This window comes from Silurus aristotelis (genome assembly GCF_946808225.1).
Source record: "Silurus aristotelis genome assembly, chromosome: 2".
NCBI classification, from domain to species: domain Eukaryota; kingdom Metazoa; phylum Chordata; class Actinopteri; order Siluriformes; family Siluridae; genus Silurus; species Silurus aristotelis.
The window spans coordinates 32,827,289-32,847,945 of record NC_139575.1 but is presented as its reverse complement, the minus strand read 5'-3'; the positions used below and the strand labels follow the sequence as shown (position 1 = coordinate 32,847,945).

Sequence of the window (20,657 nt, the reverse complement as noted above, 5' to 3'; positions counted from 1 at the left end):
ACATTTTATTCGCATTTTGAAGAACCTGGAGTCAGCGGAAGTGACGTTTGAACCACTAATGCGATTGGTCGGAGGTCAAATTAGCGGCGTATAATTTATCGGGAAATATAAATATATTTTAGACATTTAATTGCAAATTACTATAAATAAATATTATATAAATATTACATACCATAAATATAGACATATGTAATATTTATTTATTTACCTGTTTTGGGGGAAACCTGTTAGGATTTGTTGCTTGTAATGAAAAAAAAACAACAACCAACCAATGGAATTTGGTTTCTATTCCGGGGGCGGGGCGTGAGTGTAAAGAATTACCCAATCATCACGCCTGATACTGGATTTCTCTGAATACGGGTGGGAAGAATATCGCGTTTTAAACTCATTGCTAAGTGAGTGGAGTAGGATTGCGCTGTTCTGGTCCAGAAGGCCAAATAGCGTCAAGGTAAGATCCAGTGATTAATTGTGCAATACCAGTGGCTTATACACACTTATGGATGTCTATAACGTGCTCCGGGAAAGCTGCAGTCGCGCGCCGGTGTGTGTGAACTCTACAGTAATGAGATGTCCTTGGTTTGACCAGCGGTTTAGCTTATTGGGGTTAGCAATGTTCAGCCTGCAAGACGTCAAAATAGAGGGACACCAGGGGACATTAGGGTTTTTGAAATGTATTTTTATTCAGTTAATCCTCTGTTTTAGACAATTAAATAAATATAGCGTTGTTGATTCATATAGCACCTATTAGCTGTCATAACATCCGGGGATTCGAGCTCTATTTCGTTTTTAGACATCCTTCAACATTTTGCAGTCAAAGACTTAAACCATAAAAACTATAAACGTCTACGTCACAGTCTTACTATTCTATCCATAAACCAGCTTTTTAAATCTTTATTTAATTCATCAAATAACCCCAAAATGTCATAATCTTTTCTGGTCTGGAAACCAGAAGTGCACGTTATCTGGATACCGAGTTGTGACGTCATACATTCCCAAAGCCAACTAATAATTCCAGGAACACAATCTTAAATACTGTATGAAATATAAGTATTTAGACAATCAACACATTTATAATGCACTTGGTAATGAAGGAACGTCGGAACAAATCAAGGCTTAATGCCTTGGTTGGTTTCATGACTTAGGGGGCACAAACTTTTAAGCTGCTCTTGTTATAGAGTAATTGTTATATTGAGGATGAAGGAGGGGGAGTGGTTGGCATGTTTGCTTCACACCATTGCGTTAGTGGTTCACATCCCATCCCAATGTGTCTAAAGCTAAAGGAATTTATCCTTAGTACCTGCCTGGTCAAGGTGTTGGTAGATTTCATTAGGTTAATTAGCAGGTACACAAAAGATCGAACAAAAAACAGTTTTGTGTTCATCTCTGGTTCAATTAACTGTGGTTTAATTTGTAGAACAATGAACGCTGTTTGGGGATGAAGCAACTTTGGGAATTTGCAGAATACATAAAAAGTTTATGAATGTACATTTTAGCATCATGCATTTGTGAATCAAGCGAACCAGGGTAATAGTGGTGAGGAACATCTCCCTTAGGTAGTTTGAGAAAAAATCCTTGAGAGGAACCAGACTTAAAAAGGAATGCGTCCTTATCTAGATGACACAAAATGTCCATTTGTTAGCTGAAGTTGAGGAACTGTGAGGGCTAGAATTTACACATCTGACAGTAATGGTGTTTCTGCATCTGGGTTTCTTTCTAGTGGTTTCTATTTATGTGAAACAAATTTTGGTCCGGTTTTAATTTGAATGCAAATACAGATAATAGTGTTTTATCTTTCTCGACAGCGTCATGTTGCGTTTGTCAGCCGTTGGTCGGGCCCTGGCCGGGGCAGCACACTGCAAAGGAAACCTCAACACGTCTAGCAATGGTAACTACATTCTTATGCAGAAACTGTTCTTATGTAAAGATGGGGATCTGCTTCTATATGTGGACTTTGCAGTGCATCTTAGTTGCTTAACTGTGCAATTTCTTTTGCTATAAAAGTGGATAGGAGTAAATGCTATAGAACAGTTGTTGGGAGGTGGGAGCTCAGTGGTTAAGGCATTAGATTTTTTAGAAGGTCACAGGTTTAAATCCCACCACCACCAAGCTTAAAGATATAGCTGCCACTGCTGGGCCCTTGAGGAAGGCCCTTAACCCTACCCTGCTCAGTTGTAAGTCGCTCTGGATAAGGGCGTTTGCTAAATGCCATAATTGTAAATGTTTGGAGATAAGTTTTTATGTTGTGCTTTGTTGATTACAGTAAGGACCTCAATCCGGGCCTCGAGTAACCTGGTTGAGGTGTTTGTAGATGGAAAGCCTGTGATGGTGGAACCCGGGACGACTGTACTTCAGGTGAAACATCACTGACCTGCAGCATTCACTAATACTTAGTTGAATCTTGTGATAATTTCACAAATGAACATCGAATAAGGCGAGCATTATACCGCCCTTTTTCCCACTTAGGCATGTGAGAAAGTTGGAGTGCAGATTCCTCGGTTCTGCTACCACGAGCGTCTGTCTGTGGCTGGAAACTGTCGCATGTGTCTGGTGGAGATCGAACGAGCACCAAAGGTTTTTTTTTTCCTTCTTGACAAAACAGTTTGTCGTAACTCAGAGCCCATATCCGAGTAAACATTACAATTAATCCGCAGTCAGAAGATTCTAGGTTCGTGTCCTGGCTGGCTCGCCAAAAAGTTACAGAACATACACCATGTGGACGAAAGTTTGTGCACACATGATTAGGATTTGTATTTGATGTTTGATCATACAAATCCACTTTTAGCCCTTATTAGCTGTTCTAACCTTATAAACACACTGACCAAATGTGAGCTTAATCCTACAGGTGAAGGACTGATTTAATGAATAAAGGTCAATGTGTGATTGATTATTTTGAGAATGTTAGGTTATTATTATTAGAGCAAGTTTTTTTTGCACTTTGACTGTTGTAATGATAACATCGTAAAAATATCGCTGTTCTTCACCAATAGCCGGTCGCAGCGTGTGCTATGCCAGTCATGAAAGGCTGGAACATACTGACGAACTCTGAGAAGACACGGAAAGCCAGGTATTCATTTATGCGTACTTTAAAGCCAGGGTTTATTTAGATTTTGATGGATTTATACTATTCAATATTAATTCAATTAATACATTTTGTTAGAGAGGGAGTCATGGAGTTCCTGCTTGCCAATCACCCTCTTGATTGTCCTATCTGCGACCAGGGAGGAGAGTGCGACCTGCAGGTAGGAAGAATTTCCTGGTCACGTTTCCATTTTATTGTTGTTTTGTTTATTGTATTTTTATAGAAGGCTAGCAGTTACTTTTGCTCTGATCGGTTTAAACCATTCATTGTAGGATCAGTCAATGATGTTCGGTTCGGACCGAAGTCGTTTCACAGAGGGCAAGAGAGCTGTAGAGGACAAAAACATTGGCCCTCTCATCAAAACAATCATGACACGGTGCATTCAGTGTACACGCTGTGTTCGGTGAGTGAACCCCTACACCATTACGTATTCCATCCTGGTTTGTTTTGATTGAACTTTGAGGCATACAAGTGGGGTGAATTTCTGTCACTGAGCTCGAGGTGAATTGATCGACATGGCCTCATTTATTATTCGTTAATTAATTTATATAAATTTAAATAAGGCCCGAAAAGCTGGTCAAATTGGATAGCTTACAGATTAAAAAAATAAGTTTAGCTTTTTTACTCAAGAATTTAGCTTTTTAATGTTCTTTTCATCTCATCAAATTGCATTTTGGGGGCAGGTGAGAAAGGATATGAGATTTAATGAAATGAAAAGATGAAGTAACTGATTCATCTATTGAACCGATTCATATTTTGTCGAATATTAATGAATAAATTATCATCAATTAAAATTTATTAGATTTATATGTTGAATTAATGATTTTCTTGCCAATATTGCAAAGTAAAATAACAGCTTTGGGGCGTTCACTGGCATCTCCATGTACTTCATCAACAGCTCCTTATCTTCTAAATATGACTATTTGTATTTTCTTTGTATTTATTTTTTTTTAACTTTTTTTCAAGATTTCTTTTGCTGAACGTTTCATCATCGACATTTTGTGTGTTACAGCTTCGCTAGTGAGATTGCTGGTGTGGAGGATCTGGGCACTACAGGACGTGGCAACAGTATGCAGATTGGCACTTATGTAGAGAAAATGTTCATGTCCGAGCTCTCCGGGAACGTGATCGACGTGTGTCCTGTCGGAGCTCTGACATCGAAACCGTACGCTTTCACAACCCGACCTTGGGAGACCAGGTAAAAGCATAAATGTGATCAGTAGGTTAGAAATCTAGTTCCAGTCCCAGATTCTGAATTATAATTTTTTTTTGTTTAACAGAAAGACAGAATCTATTGACGTGCTTGACGCGGTGTGTTCTAATATCGTGGTGAGCACAAGAGGTGGAGAGGTGATGAGGATTCTGCCTCGTCTTAACGAGGACATAAACGAGGAGTGGATCTCGGACAAAACCAGGTAAACCCCAAACAGAGTGTTCAAAAACACACTTCTGTTTACTTCTGTTAACTTTTATAAACATCATACTCTAAATGTTCCATCTTGCTTGTAAAAATGTTTCACATCTCCCTTTTGTTTCTTCTGTCAGGTTTGCATATGATGGACTGAAGAGGCAGCGCCTGACCCAGCCCATGGCCAAGGATGCCAGCGGTCAGCTGGTACCCACTTCCTGGGAGGACGTTCTCACTCGTGTAGCTGGCGTGGTAAACAGCATTTATATAGATTTGGGGCTTAATGTTGTTGCTATGAGCTTATTTGAGGAATGTGCATAGTGTGTGTATACCCTTATTCTGTATTTCTTTACCTTTATATGTGTGAATGGATTTGCAGCTCCAGGGAGTCCAGGGATCTGAGATTGCAGCTATAGCTGGTGGGTTGGTAGATGCAGAATCTCTGATAGCCTTGAAAGACCTGCTGAACAAACTGGACAGTGAAATTCTCTGTACCGAGGAGATCTTTCCTATTGCTGGTGCTGGGTGGGTTGCTTAGAAAGAAGACTTTTTAAAAATGTATTTATTTATTTTTTGCTTCAATCTTTGATAAGACCAATCCTACTGTAAATAGTGGCTTTATCATTTTGAAGCCACTTTGAATGATCATGTAGTTTCCCCTTTTTCCTGAAATACTGGTTGGTAATAAATGTATTAAATGCCCTTTGCACTCTGTCCCCAACCCAGGACCGACCTGCGCTCGAATTACCTGCTGAACACTCGTATAGCTGGCATCGAAGAGTGCGATCTCCTGCTTCTGATCGGAACAAACCCACGCTTCGAGGCTCCCCTTTTCAATGCACGTATCCGCAAGAGGTTCGTGTCTGTCAACATTCTTTATAATATATTTTAGTTAATATATTTGAGTCTTTTTAATTTGTATTCAAAAGTACCTCTTCATTTTATTTTATTTTATTTACAATTTTTTTACACATTTACCAGGAATTTAGAAACTGGTCTAATGTGTAATCTATAACGTTAAAATGACTTTCTTCTAGTTGGCTCCATAATGAGTTGCAAGTCGCTGTGGTGGGTCATAAAGTGGATCTTAGCTATTCGTACAACCACCTGGGTGATTCCACTCGGGTGCTAAAGGAGATCGCTGCCGGAACCCATCCTTACTGTCAGGTAACAAACTGTGCCTTTTTTCTTACTGCCAGTGCATTTAGTAGATCTGTTACAGAAATGTATATCAACATTTGGCTGGCATAAAAATGGCTTTCTGGAAAGTTTCTTTCTTGGACCACATTTTGCTATTTTGTTTTAAATCTGTTTCCTTTAAAATACAAATTCCATCTGGACACTATCCATTTGTTCATTTATTTACTCAGCTTCAAGTACATTGTCTTGGTTGTGAAGAATCCAGGTCTATCCTTAGAAGGCTGTTTTTATGGGGTTTTTTTTAATGATTGGAGGCTGCACAGTTTAAAAGGCAAAGAATGAAATGAATCAATGCAATGATTATAAATTAGTTTCATTTAGAGCTGATTATTTGTTACTAAAAAGGATTATATACATTACATTTACATTTTATCCCATCAAACAGCACTCATTGGTATAGCCTAATATTGAATTATGTGAAGAAATCCGGTTTTTGTACTGTATTATGGAAAATCTTGAGGTTTGGCTGGGAGGCAGAAGTATTCACATATTCACATACATTTACATGTGCATTCAGACTTTATAGTAAACAGTGCTTTTAGTGGTTGGGAGGAAACTGTTGTTCTTGGAGGAAACCCACACAGACTTGAAAGAGCTTTACATAGTCTACCAAACCCGAACTGTTAAGTTGTAAGGCATCAACATATGCTTACAACTAGGCTTAGGCTTAGATTGCAACTTCACGAAGGATCGTCATTCACCACCTTGATATTGCAAAAGTGACGTCTAGCATTTATTTAATTCAAGATGGCACTTATAATACTGATAACCCTGTCCTCTGGTGTTAGGTGCTGGCCCAGGCTAAGCGGCCAGTAGTGATGGTTGGAAGCTCATGTCTTCAGAGGGCTGATGGTGCTGCCATCTTAAGTGCTGTGTCCACAATCGCTCAGAATGCCCGTGTCATCAGTGGGGTTGATGAAGGATGGAAGGTCCTTAATGTCCTACACAGGTTGGTCCAGTTGCATGTCTGTATGTCTTTTTGTATGAAGTTCTCTGTAAAGCTCTTGTTTAGACCTAAGGAGTTGATTACATAGATTGTGCCCAGTGAATGTATTTCTAAGATCATTTTGGACCAGTTTATAAATTACTACATACCTTTGCTAGATGTTTTTGGTTGTTGAGCTAAATGGTCAACCTAATGGAAACCAAATAGAAAGACATGTATTGCCAAGTGTTTCTAGAAACGATGTGTTGGTTTTCAAATTTGACATCAGTCTCTGTAGACTGTAATGCAGAGGCTTGTGTGTGTATTATCTATATAGAGTGGCCAGTCAAGTAGCAGCACTGGATCTGGGTTATAAGCCTGGTGTTGAGGCAATCAGGAAGAACCCTCCCAAAGTTCTGTTCCTGCTGGGAGCAGATACTGGCTGCATTACCAGAGCAGACCTGCCCAAAGACACCTTCATTATCTATCAGGGTGAGTCTTTCTACTCTTACAGGTTATGTGACCATGTCCAAAATTCACTCCGTTACAATGAGAGAATTTTTATTTCGGTGCATCCCTAGTCACGTTACATTAATTGCATTCCCTGGACATTGAGCACACATTAATCCCCTCTTTCACCTAACGCAGGTCACCATGGTGATGTGGGAGCCACCATAGCTGACATCATCCTGCCCGGTGCAGCATATACAGAGAAGGACGGTACGTACGTAAATACAGAGGGGCGTGCCCAGCAAACCAGGGTGGCAGTTACCCCACCTGGTATGGCTCGCGATGACTGGAAGATCCTTCGGGCCGTCTCTGAGGTGCGTGAACATGATTTAATACACTGTGATATTTTGGTTTGGTTTGCACATAATTCATTAAAGCAAAAAAGCTAATAATGTTGTATGAGAGGAATACAGACTTCAAAAATGTTCTTGTAAAACTTTTATTCCTTAGTCAGAAATACAGAAAAACAAAAAAAGTGGAAAAAATAGAGATGAATATTCAGAAAATTCAAGATATGGGGCCAGAAAATGTTTACATTTATATCATTTCACATAGTTTATCAATATATTTTTTTTCCTTTCCAAAAATAATTTATTTAAATATTATAAAATGTATATTGTTTATATCAGGGGTCACCAACCTTTTGAAACTGAGCTACTTCTTTGGTACCGATGTGAAGGGTTACCAGTTTTATACACCAAATTTATAGTCCAAATAAAAATTCTAGTTCTAAAAGTTCTAAAATATCAAACTTGTTCAATTTACCTCTAATTATATGTTAGTATTAATAATTAATGATATTCACCTATATCCAGTCATCTATATTTAAATATTTGTCATTTTCAAATTCACACCAAATGCAAGTGTGCTTTTAAAAAAGAATAGCAACAAAAGAATTTGATGCAGCTCCCGGGTAAGTGGCGCTATGGTGAGCTATTTTTAGAAAAGGCCCGCGGGCGACTCATGTGGTCCTTGCGGGTGACCTGGTGCCCATGGGCACCATGTTGGTGACTCCTGGTCATGTGACTCAGGAATGATGCATATTCTTTTAGAAATAATGGATTTTTAAAGGTAAAAATCAGCGTAAACTTACCACTACTAAGTATTAAGCACCACACAGAACATGAAGAATATCAGATATTTTAGGAGTCAGCTTTCCACAGTCGTCCTTAAAGTAACTGCTCACCACCACACCCAGCAAAAGATAAAATTTTTGGTATAAATTCCAAAAAATAAATCTATTTTTTTTTTTTAACCACTAAGATACCATCATAGATATCTTGATATCTAGATCTTGTATATTTCTTTCCTATTCCAAATCCAGAATACAAACTCTTTAGCCCAGTGTATGTCTTGTGGCTCTGATTGGCAGCTCACTTCAACAACAAAAAATGCATATGTGAAATATTTGTTAATGACTCAGGTTTTTAGTTTTATCAGGATTTGTTTCTAATCTGTGCTGTTTGTATTGTGTGGACTAGATGGCTGGAGTCCCTCTGCCCTATGAGACATTAGATGAGGTGAGGAACAGACTGGCAGAAGTGGCACCCAACCTGGTGCGTTATGATGACGTAGAGGAAGCAAACTACTTCAAACAGGCTAATGAACTTGCTACGGTTGGTGTCTTTTTTTTAGTTTCTTTCTGTGTTTTGGATGCTCAAAAATCTAACTGGTCCATATTTAAGGCCCTTAATATTTAAAATGAAAATATACAAATTCCTATGTAAATTATGTTTTAACTTATGATCTGTGGGTGTTTCTCTTTACTCGAGTCTGACTCAAATTAGCTGCAGATTATTTTGCTCAGCTTCATGCATGTTCCTGATTCAGAAATGGTCATTCATGAAAACAGATTTCTTACTAATTGGGTATAGTGTAACCTATGGTAAGATACAGATCAAGTATTGTTTACTATAGTTGCAGCAACAAATTGTCATTTTATTTTGACCTTTTCCTAGTTGTTGCATGAGAAAAGAAAAATGCTGGTGACTGCAAGTCTATGAAGTTTACAATTTATTATTATTTGAAAATAATCTCTCTCTCTAGGGTATAAATCAGTCCCTGCTTGCGGAGCCTCTTGTTCCTCCTCAGCTTTCAGTGAAAGATTTCTACATGACAGGTAAAAAAAATAAAAAGACCTAGTGTCTACAAACTTTGTCCACAATTCAACAGTTTACTTTTACTGCATTTGAACTATAATCCAACAATATGATTTGCTTTTTTTCTACACAGACTCCATCAGCAGAGCCTCCCAGACAATGGCGAAGTGTGTAAAGGCGGTGACTGAGGGAGCAGCAGCAGTAGAGGAGCCTGCAATCTGCTGAAACGCACATATCCATTAACATTTGTGTCTAAAAAAAATTTAACGAATTTAACTGATCAAGGCCACACCTACAGCGGACAAAAATCTCGCTCCTATTTAAATGTACGCGTTTTGTTTCTCGCACCGAGCTCGAACTGCTTTGTTGTCTAAAGCTCATAATGAATAAAGTTGTATGATGTACTTTTGTCCTCCTGTACATTATCTGCTCTGGTACCTGGTAGAAGCATTACACGATTTCAAAACGCACGAGTTGACACGCAAGAGAAACCCCAGCGCTTCGTGGTCCACGCGTTCAGATTTTATTTGCCTTTCAGAATTTCAAATTGTATAGGATTGTTGATTGACTTCTGCTTTAAATTAGTGTAGTTTTAGAGAAATGTCTCAAATGCAATGCATTAATCTGTAAATCTGAGGTTATGGTTAATTATAGAGGTTGATAGGGGGCATCCTATCTTACACTTTTCTGTATTGTGAAGAATGTGCTTGCTTTTCATTTTATTTTCATGGTACACTGTTATGATGGTAGGGTTATTATGGGATAATGTGGCCATGGTTGTAGGAGATCTGCGTCACATTGCATGAAAAGTCAAGTTCAGGGTTTCACTGAAAGCATGAATGAGACATGTGGTGGTGATGAAGCTGCTGGGGGAAGACTTTGAAAGAGATCCTGTACAAGTTTGAAATCAATGGCACGGGAAGTGAAATGGAGTCAAATACAAAATGCACTTTTTTTTGTAAAACGCGTTCCCACTCGTGAATATCCGAGCGCTTTTAAACCATATCAAGGTGAAACACGAAAGTTGAATTCCAAAATGGTTGCGGAGGTTGTTGTTGCACTGTCGCCCGTTGTCATGTCCCCCCGGTGCCTGTAGTAGTGCTGTAAGAAGCCTCGATCCTGCGACCAAACCCAACACCCTGTGCTCCATGTATACGCGCACCGTATATCCCCGACTACCGACATCCCAGCGTCGCGCGACGTCCGCACGAAGGCGCGTGCGAGAACGGAAGCAGGACGACCGCCGGATACACGCCGAATACGCCTCGGGATCGAGCCGGTCATCCGTCGACAGTGGGTGAAGGGGGAAAAAAGCCTCGTCCGGCTAACGCTAGCGCGCTAAGCTAAAACCGGAAGCGAGCGCCTAGAGGAGCCTGGGCCTCGGCGAGAACGGGAAGGCAGGCCGAGAAACTGCGACGTGAAGCGGGTTGCTTTTCTACGCGACTCGCGAGGATTCCGTAGGCCTCACGGTAACTGCGAATTTTCGCATTTTCAAACAAAAACAAAGGAAAAAACCACGCACAAAGGAAAACACTCGGCTGCTTTGGTCAATAGAACACCAACAAAATGTCCGCGTGTAAATAACACCTTTTTAAAGATTTTTTTTTTTCATTCACGGCACTATTTTTTTTGCGCATAAACCCCCTTCCGACTCTGACACAATAATCATGCACCACGAATATAAATGGTTAATTCAATCTTTCCGTAGTTATTATCCATCCAGCTCTGGCTTTGCTAATCAGCCCTGATTTCCGTCTTTCGACCATCGCGGAATGATCAAACCGTGAGCGCGAGCGAGCGCGCGACTTCAAGCGTCTCTCTCTCTCCTAATCCTGGCCTCTTAAGTAACACTGATAACGCGACCCGAGCGTAAGATAGAGGCAGGAGGCGGGAGGTTTTGGCCACCGTCCCCTCTTTCACGTTCCAACATGCTTTGCATGTCAAACCTACCGTGCCCTCGTTCACTATTTTGACATGTCAGGATGCAGAGCGTTCGACCCTCATCTGCTTAAAGCACCTGCTTGACTGATGGATTCGCATGTGCACCTTCACCTCGCACTGATCACTGCTTAAGCATTGCATTGATTCTCATTTCACTTACCACATTTCTACAAATCTACATTGGCCGAACACGTTAATTTTTCTAACCCACCTTAGGTGAGGTTTGAAGGGGAGAACCTTTAACCCATGCACACCTGCAAGTATGATTGTCATTCAGATTTAAAATAGGGACTAAACAGCTCTTTCTTTCAGTGTTCCAAGTGTATTAAGAATCTAAATATGATGGAACTTTAATAAATGGATGTTCGGTGCCACCCAGATAAGGATGGGTTCCTCTCAAGATTTCTTCCTCTTACCATCTCACGGAGTTTCCTTGCCTGTGTCGCCAATGGCTTGCTAAATAGGATGAAACGTATTTTATAACACGTTCATCTCTGATTCGGGACAATCTGCATTGTTCAAAGTGCTATCAAAGAAAACTAATATTAAATAGTAAAGACTGGTGAAGATTTAAGACCCAATGAAAAGTTTTTACACATCAACTCATACATTTGTATCTACAGGGAGTTTTCAGATTTGGTTTATTTGACTTCCTGCTAATAGAGACCACTTCCTGAAATAGCTGCATCATTTATAATAAAGACTATACCTTTGCTGGGTGTCATTACTAGTGTGTATCATTGATATGGTAAGGTGAATATCTTCTCCATTGACGTATATAATTAAAAAATTTTTTAGAGTAATACTTCAAATGCATTTCATGCACATAAGATGGTTACATGATAACAGAATACTTGGATGTATGCTAAATATCAAAGCTTCTAAACAGATGTTTTTTTTTCTGCCAGCTGATGTTTCAGAGCGTTTCAGCCCTGGGATGTATGAAGGGAAACATATTCACTATTCGGAGGTGGACAGAAAGCCGCTGTGTTCATACAGCCCGAAGCTCTGCAAACAGCGACGGCTTAACGGCTATGCTTTCTGTATCCGGCATGTTTTGGAGGACCGGAGCGCCCCTTTCAGGCAGTGTGAATATGTAGCCAAGTATAATAGCCAACGCTGCACCAACCCCATCCCCCAGACCCAAGACCGCAAGTATGTGTGTTACATATTATAAATGTTGTATGTATTTTTAAGTATACTTAACATTTATTATCATTATCAGATATTGCAGCAGTCACCTGCAAGTTATGGGGGTCCTGCCAAAGAAAGAGAGAAAGAAGAAGCAAGACACTCTAGAGTCCCTGGCCCTTAACATCACTGTGCCATCTTTGGCTCTGAAAGCTCCTAATGACCTGGACCACTTACTCCCATCCTCACCCTCTTCACTTACTCGCCTGCTCCCATTGGACCCCTATTCCTTCTTCCAGGTGGATAAGGTGAAGAAAGAAGACTCTAACTTGGGGAAGAAAGTCACGAACCGTTCAATTAATCCGAAACAGAAACTTAAAGATCAAACTGTGGCTTCAGTGATCTCCCCACATTCCATCTCTCTTCTTTCTCAACTGGCTGTAGGACCTCCCCAAGCCCCTTTAGTATCCAAATCCCCTCTTATATCCAACTCCCAACATCCAAAACCTAAATCAGGGCCGATATGCACAACAACGTCTGCTCAGGCTGCTCATCACACATTGACCACCAAAAATCCCAAGCCAGAGATACGTCCAGAGCTTGTTCTCACCAAAATAGTTGTACCTCCAATTCCAAGCCGTGTAAGCGTGCCTATGGGCTCAGCTCAGGATCCAGGAGCGCCAGCACAACATCAGGCTCAATGTTTGACGCAGCTTCACAGACTGATGGAGCAGCAGAGAAGAAAGCAGGAAGATCTGAGGCCTCATTTTGGTTTGTAACCTCTGATTTGCACCATGCAGTAGATGATTTAAGTTGTCTTTAATATTAACAGTTTTTATTGCAGACCCAGACTGGTCCGAGGACAGTGGAGAGGAGGATGAGAGCCAAGTGGAGAAAGTGACATTGTCTAAGTATCCGATCCCACAGGACAAAAGGTGTGTGTGAAAGTGGAAATTTTGCTGCAGGTAACCAGTGATGGCAGGTCGTGGTATTCGATGTGATAACTAGAATGTAATATTTATCACAATCTCAACAATGAACCAAATAGTACCGAGTACATTTTTTTATGTCTATTAAATTATACACTCACTTATACAACTAAAGACAAACTAGCTTCATATTTTTTTTTTTTATCTAAATACAAAATTGGTAAGAAGAAAATAATCTCTTTGTTCAACCAACTCACAGTTCTGTCATATATCCTTTTGCATATATCATTTATTTTGGCAATATGCGATGACTCTATTAAAAAAATTAATTTGGCACAAATAGAATAATGCAGTAAATAATTCACTTGACATGGTGAAGCTACAGTTTGGGCCAGAAAGAAATTAGCCCCAGCCTCACTTCTTTATACAGTATCATTAACGTCATATTATACTTCATTTCAAGTACTTTCCTTTTGACCACTGGGGGTGCTGTTGTGCTTGTTTTCATAAAATTAGCAACATATTTCACTAGAAGACATTCGTTAATGACAATTAGTGGGATGTGAATGTAAAAAAGAAAGTGAAACCATATATTTATAAAAACCTTACTGATAGTGGGAACCGGAGGACGGTTATTTGTACTATTTATAGTTATGCAAATGACAAATTCTGATACGCACAGTGACAAAACCTTTTGACAACCAAAGTGCAGTGGCAATAAAGTTAGTCCAGTGAAGGAAATTCCCTTTTTAATATTTTTGGATAAAGTTTGATCGGTTTATGCAGCATAACGATGTATGTGGTGTCTACCTTGCTAGTCATTAGTCTCATTTTATGACTCATACGCTCACTTTACTCATTAAGAATGCCGTAATCTAACACTGGAGTAGACTGGGCTAAGATATCACTCAATAAATGGGAATAGAAAAGGAGATAAGACAACCAGCAAATTATTATTATTTTTTGTGATTTGCACAAGTCTTTCACATTCCCTGATATTAACCACCTGGAAGACCTGCCCCTTCTCTTCATCTCACATTATTAATTGCTGACGCATGAATGATGCACTTTCTGTTATAGAATATAGAGAATATGTATGTATGTATGTTTATGGGTCTAAACCCCATAGAAATCTACTATTCACATCAATCTGAAATGCTCATCCTTGTTTGTAGTTTAATGATCTATTCTAAATAGTTAAATTGTTTCAAAATGTTAAATCATGAACAGGGAAAATCAATTTCTAAATCAATTAAGGACGAAATAGATGCCTTGTTCAAACAGCGTGTTTGTAATTGAGGAAATGTTTTACTCATCCCACTCCCGAGACATGCTAATCTGGATTAAATCTGTGTTTGTCAGTTCTGTTGGTTCTGGTTCCCGTGGGGAGCGCCTGGCGGGGCTTTGCGGCTATTTGAGGCAAATGCACAGACAAATGCGTAGGGAGGAAAGAGGCTTCCGGAGAGAGAGAAAGTCCCAGCACACACTCCGCAAAGCTTTGCTTCAGGCAGCTACACACGACCCTGATCGCACTGCTCAATTGATTGAGAAGCGGCATACCGAAATCTCAGCAACGTCAAGGTAAACCCACAGCCATGAGCGCTCTGTGAATTCAGGGTTTCATATGTAAATGTGTCCTATGCATTAAGCCAACAGTCGCAGTCTGTGCGTGGTAATTGTTGATCTATCTTTTTCCCCATCGGAATTTGTTTATTTATGCAAATGAGGCACTGTCTAATTAAATTGGCATTATACAAATTATTATATGCAGTATGAAATTAAATGTAAATCCAACAATAATAAAAGCGTTTGGGAAAGCCCTTTGTAATATTCTTCTAATCAAAATTAAGATTGAAGCGTTAAATGTCATGAATGCGGGTCTAGAACTTTTTGAATACTGAAAACAACTTGGTAAAGGAGAATAACTAAACATTACATGTGGGATATCCAGAAATCTTACATAGTGATATTTGCAAAAATGGTACATTTTAAATTATGTATTATTAATTACCTTAAATATTACTAATCAATACTAATCATTGGACTGGGATGGACTGCTAGTATTAAATATGGCTCATTTTCAGTGTCAGTGAAAAGAAATGTGTCAATTAAATGTGTGTTGTATTTTTTTACGGTACAGTACTGCATGCAGCTCAGACTCCGGACTGTGTGTGGCTCAAGTTTATGGCGAAGCCTGCACTAACCACTCCTTGCCTTTCACCAGACACTGCCTCCAGCGTATCCTTTTAGAAATTTCCTCCTGGCTTATGTTAGGCCAGAAAAGGATGTCATATAGGGCCCATGCTGACTACACTTCAGCTAATGTTGACAATAAATATTGTACGCGACCTTGAAAAAAAATTCTGAAATTTCCGACTATTAAAAAAGACTGCTTAACTCAGACCTGATTACCCTTGAGCAGCCCGCATGCGTTTGTAGTGAATTACATGCAGAATGTAGTTTTCAAAAAGGCATGGACTTCTAAATATTTATTCGCTGAAATCGAAGGCAAAACTGTGTGCTTAGTGTGTGGAGAACATATGTTTAAAATGCTATAAAAAGCATTAGTTTTTATAATTGTTCCTTATACAGTGCAATAATTCCAAACACCACACGTTTGATTGATTGTGTGACATATTCGGTTCACTATTTTTCATCAATGTGAGTTGACGCTGCTATTTTACGTTAGATTATGATGCTAGTTTTTTAAACATTGCAAAAGTTGAAATTTTCAGAAACTTTTTGGTGATAATTTATTAAATATACAGTGGAACCTCGATACTCACGACCTCGATAGTTGGCGACTTTTCATTCGGATCCGGATTAAGAGTAACTCGCGAAAAATCTGATGTTTAATGAATAGCCGCGAGTGGCACGAACGTTCGGAGTAACATTTCAAAACGGAGTTTGTACTAATGATTTACATAAAAATGTATCTATCTTCCACATTTTCTCACTGTCACGTTTCTTTTACGCTTTTCCATAGTGGGGGATAAGAATATATTTTTGAACTTACTTAAGTATATTATAAGCATTAAGTGTATATTAAATATATAATATATATTTTGAGCCTCTAAAACCATTCCAATCTCTCATGCGGCCCTTTTGGAAAAATAATTGCCCACCCCTGGCTTAGGTGTATTTGTTTTATTTAAATGTACGACTAAAACACCTATTCACTCTTGTGCTCGTTTCAGCATATTTCAGAGCCATCATATTTATAATAAAAACTACAGATAGACAACTTACAATGTAGATAGGAACCGATTTGTTCTGACGCAGAATATATATATATACACACACACACACACATACACACCTTTTTAAATGTACTTTATTTGTACTATGTAAAAAAATGTAAATGTGTTTACAGTGTCTCTTTATGTCTGCGTCAGAACAAATCGGTTCCTATCTACATTGTAAGTTGTTGTCTATCTGTAGTTTTATTTTATTATTTTATTAAATTTTTTATTTATTTATTTTTTGTCAGAGGTGACCGTCGTATATCTCCGAAATGTCGTAAGTCGAGTGGTCGTAGGTTCGGGGTCTGACTGTAATTGTAATTCCAGTTTGCAGCCCTACAACCGAACAGCAGGAGCTGCACATATGCACTGTATACTCCCAGTTGCAACAATTATAACACCATGGGCAATGCCTACCAGGACAGTGCAGGTCTGATTTATTTATACTGCAGTGTATTACAGTGTTCTTGTGTATATTAAGGTTTAGCTGGTCCCTTAATGGTGTTGCTCAGACATCCTGCAGAACAGGTCACAGCAGCTGTTTTCCAGCTGTACTGCACGTTTTGCGGATGGTGCACAGTGTTCTGTTCCAGTCTTCGACATCACACATCAGACACCGCTGTGTCAGGAGCATGCCAAGAAAATGGTGTGTGTGTGTCTATTGTTACAAATGAAAATGGAGAGAAACGATTTTAAAGATTTTTATTTTTTTTACAGAAGTCCTAAGAGGCCATGCATTCTAATCTTTTTTTTTCTTATGATCAAGACGTACTTTTCTCGCCATAACAAAAGATGTTTTCTCATGATCTCGACATAACAGATGCTTTCTCATTTAAATGTTTTATCAGCGTTAAAACCCGTTTTCTCACGAATGTAGCTTCCGTAGTTTTTCGACCCACAGTAATAAAATTCTTTCATCGAAAAAAAAATGAAAACATAATGGGCCGAAAGGTCATGACTTTAATGCCCAACACCACCAAACTGCCTTTTTTGGGCCCTTGAGCAAGGCCCTTAAATCTCAACTGCTCAGTAGAATCAATAAGAAAATTGTAAGTCGCTCTGGAAAGAAGTCCCTCTGTTTTTACCTCTGCAATGCATTAAGATACATCCTGCTTTTTTTATTCTACTTGTTTAACTTTTGCACTGTAGAACATGATCAAAATTATTCAATATGCATCACTTTCTTTAAAAACATTGATTGTTACTTCATTCAAATCATGACTTTGACCCGGATGGAGTGGTTACAAACGATGAATGAATGCATTATTGTATTTAATTCCATATTGTAGACACTATCAGCATGCTATAGTAAATAACATGTTTACAGTATGGGTGAAGTATATGTGGGACACATGTATTCTCTGGCACACTGCGCAGGATAACTTCCTTCGTGGAGACGTCAGCCGCAGAACGTACCATTACCAGCAGCAGCTGCAGCAACGCCGGAGGCTGAAGAAGGCCAAACTTCCAGCACTGGGCAAAAAACACAAGAAGAAGGGCAGAAAAGGAGCAGTACATCGACCTCAGAAACCCATCCCCCCTGCATTGCCCCAGGGCAACCTGGATATCCCATCTGTCCTTTGCCTACAGACACAAACCACGGGGATAAGGTAATATTCTGAGTGAGCTTTGTATCTTTTGTTTGTTTTGTTTAATTCAATGCCATTTTTTAATTGCATTTTATTTATTTATTTTTGATAGGAGCCCCTTGACCCCTGATCTGAGTGGTGATGAGCTTCCGGATGACATAACCAGTGACATAAGTGACATTCCTCATGACCTGGAGCTCAATCAGGACGATTTCTCAGATGTTCTGTCCCGATTCCCAGACGACTTGCAAGACTTTGATCTGTTTGAAGGTAGTAAAATATTTGCCATTGTGAACACTAAAAGAATTTTTTTGGTTGTGAGTCGAGATCTTAGAAAATGTAACTTAACAATTCTCTCTGACAGGGAATTTAGTGCCGTCGTGATGATTCTGATTTCTAAGTGTGAGAGACACATTGAGATTAAAATCACAGTGTGTGACCATAATGATAATACCTTTTCGATCACAGGTAAGCAAAGTGAGCTCTTACCTACATCAGAGGAAGCTGAGGAGCTGGTGCGGGTCCTGCAGGACATGGGGTCCTACCCAGAATCCTTGGCATGCTTGAGCAGTATAGCTGAATTCGGTCCGGTGGAGGGCTCAGACTGCCGCGGGATGGAGGGTGGAGTCATGGACCTGCTTGGTGCTCGTCTATCAGCTGAGACTCTGTCTGGTCTGGAGCTGGACCCTAGCCTGCTTCCTACAACAGAAGACACCTATCCCCATTCCCCACGTTCCCCCCTTTCTTCCATCAGCCACCTGAGGGACATCGCGCGTCCACAGAGGCGTCACTTAGCACACATCGACGACTCCAAAGACGAACTGGTAGACGATGACGTGTCCCACGGCTCCTGGGGTGTCCTTGCTCTGCCTCTAGGCGACTCGACTCAACTCCACAGTCTCATCACCTCAGACGGCCTGCTCATGTCCACAGCCTTGTCCACGCCGCCGACTCTCATGCCGACAGCCTCTTGCCAACCCACCGCCACGCTTTCCGCCCTGCCTGAGAGCAGTCTGACCATCCCAGTCACTTCCCCTTCCTCTTCCTCTCCACGGGTCGACTTTCTGTTTCAAGGGCAGCTTAAACACACACTCCCCTCTTGGTTTAGCCACTGTGGAATTCCTGCTGACCTGCAGCCCCACCACAGTGCTCCAGCACCCACTATGGACCAGACCTGATCAGCAACCAAGTGCACATCTCTTAGTATTCAGGGAGGGTTTTCATTTTATAACTTGCATGGGTTCTTCAGCGTTCCGATATCCCAACGGGTTCTTTAATTTTTTTTGGTCACGTTCACACCCCAGAGCAATAAGGAAACCCCATACGCAAGAGTATACGACCCGCTTATTTTCTACGACAGATAAACGAGATGGATTTTAGCCATGGATGCACACTACTTGTAATCTTATATATGCATATTTAATATATTTATAGAGTAGTGATGTGCACAAGCTAGTTTTATTGATGAGTCCAAATGTCTGGTTTACTGGTGGAAATGTGGTTACCAGTCTAGAAATGATATGGAATGGTTATTTGATGGAAGAAAACAATGGCACGCGCAAAAAAAAAAAAAAGAAGAAAAAAAGTCATAGACGTATCAGTTGTTCCCTCTTGTCCTTTAACGATTAAAGTGGTTATATCGCGGCTGGTGTTTGTGCTTTCCGTAGCTGTTCCGCTGTCGGGTTCTGCTTTTTTAGTGTCAAGTGCCATGAAAGCTACAGTATGTAATCCTTTCATAATCAGTGTGCTGCAAATCAATAGTGTCATTTTGAAGAAGTTTAAAATGTCTTTGTTATGAACATCTCATTCTGTATATGTAACGTATCACAGATGCCAGGAATCCATATTTCCTGGCTTTCCAGTTAATTTGTCGGTTGTGTCACCGAACGCTCGCCAATGCTTGCATCATCTCAAGGCTTCTGATAAGAATGGATTGTATTATTTATCTTCACTCTAACATCATGCCAATCTCATTCTTACATAACGGGATTTCTTCACTCGAAAGCGAATTGGAGTCTGATGAGTATAGCGAAAAAAGTGCGTTTGATTCGAGTAGACCTGCCAGTGTATCAGATAATGCTGCTTTCATTGGTGTCAATAACAGTATATTATTCCTGCGTTAAATGAGACGCTGGGATCGGTATATACTTTTATTTAGTTTTTTTTTTTTTTTTTTACGTGTAATCACTGAATGTATTGAAAGACAGACGGATATGTTTGTTATAACCTAATGGAATTTTATCGCCCCCTCTGTGTCTTGAACCTGTCTATTTTTTTGTTACTAAAGTGTCTGGATGTCGGTATGTGGTAAACACAGATGTATCGGATTTCTTTGATTTGTTTGTTTTATCAGAAATGCGTAAATTAAATCTGCTATGGCTATTAAACGTCTTAAATGTCTGGGTTTTTGTCATCGAGCAATGTGCAGTCGCATGGTTTATATATCGTCTAGACAATGACACAATAAAAATAATGACAAACTCATTTTCGATTGGTAGACCTTCAAACCAGCAAAAGAAATGATTTCAATATTTGTGTAATAGAGTAAAGCTTGATTTATTAAAACCTTGGTAGAGTTTCCATCCCATACACACCTTTTGAGTT

General features: G+C 39.7%; 2 protein-coding genes across 2 annotated transcripts; both read left to right on the top strand.

Moving 5' to 3' along the window:
• Window positions 1-305: 305 nt before the first annotated feature.
• Window positions 306-9,625, top strand: ndufs1 (NADH:ubiquinone oxidoreductase core subunit S1). The gene is made up of 19 exons (XM_083522068.1): window positions 306-448; window positions 1,803-1,885; window positions 2,261-2,352; window positions 2,464-2,571; window positions 2,988-3,064; window positions 3,158-3,239; window positions 3,352-3,482; window positions 4,092-4,277; window positions 4,360-4,494; window positions 4,625-4,739; window positions 4,867-5,012; window positions 5,214-5,342; window positions 5,525-5,654; window positions 6,476-6,636; window positions 6,950-7,104; window positions 7,261-7,436; window positions 8,604-8,738; window positions 9,169-9,241; window positions 9,355-9,625. Exons 2-19 carry the CDS (start codon window positions 1,807-1,809, stop codon window positions 9,444-9,446), a joined length of 2,202 nt encoding a protein of 733 aa, XP_083378194.1. The 5' UTR covers window positions 306-448; window positions 1,803-1,806; the 3' UTR covers window positions 9,447-9,625.
• A 622-nt stretch (window positions 9,626-10,247) lies between these two features.
• ino80db (INO80 complex subunit Db) lies at window positions 10,248-20,440 on the top strand. Its single transcript, XM_083521981.1, has 10 exons — window positions 10,248-10,690; window positions 12,071-12,317; window positions 12,388-13,064; window positions 13,138-13,228; window positions 14,585-14,803; window positions 15,363-15,460; window positions 16,977-17,110; window positions 17,842-18,074; window positions 18,166-18,323; window positions 18,522-20,440. Exons 2-10 carry the CDS (start codon window positions 12,100-12,102, stop codon window positions 19,229-19,231), a joined length of 2,538 nt encoding a protein of 845 aa, XP_083378107.1. The 5' UTR covers window positions 10,248-10,690; window positions 12,071-12,099; the 3' UTR covers window positions 19,232-20,440.
• The last annotated feature ends 217 nt before the right edge of the window (window positions 20,441-20,657 follow it).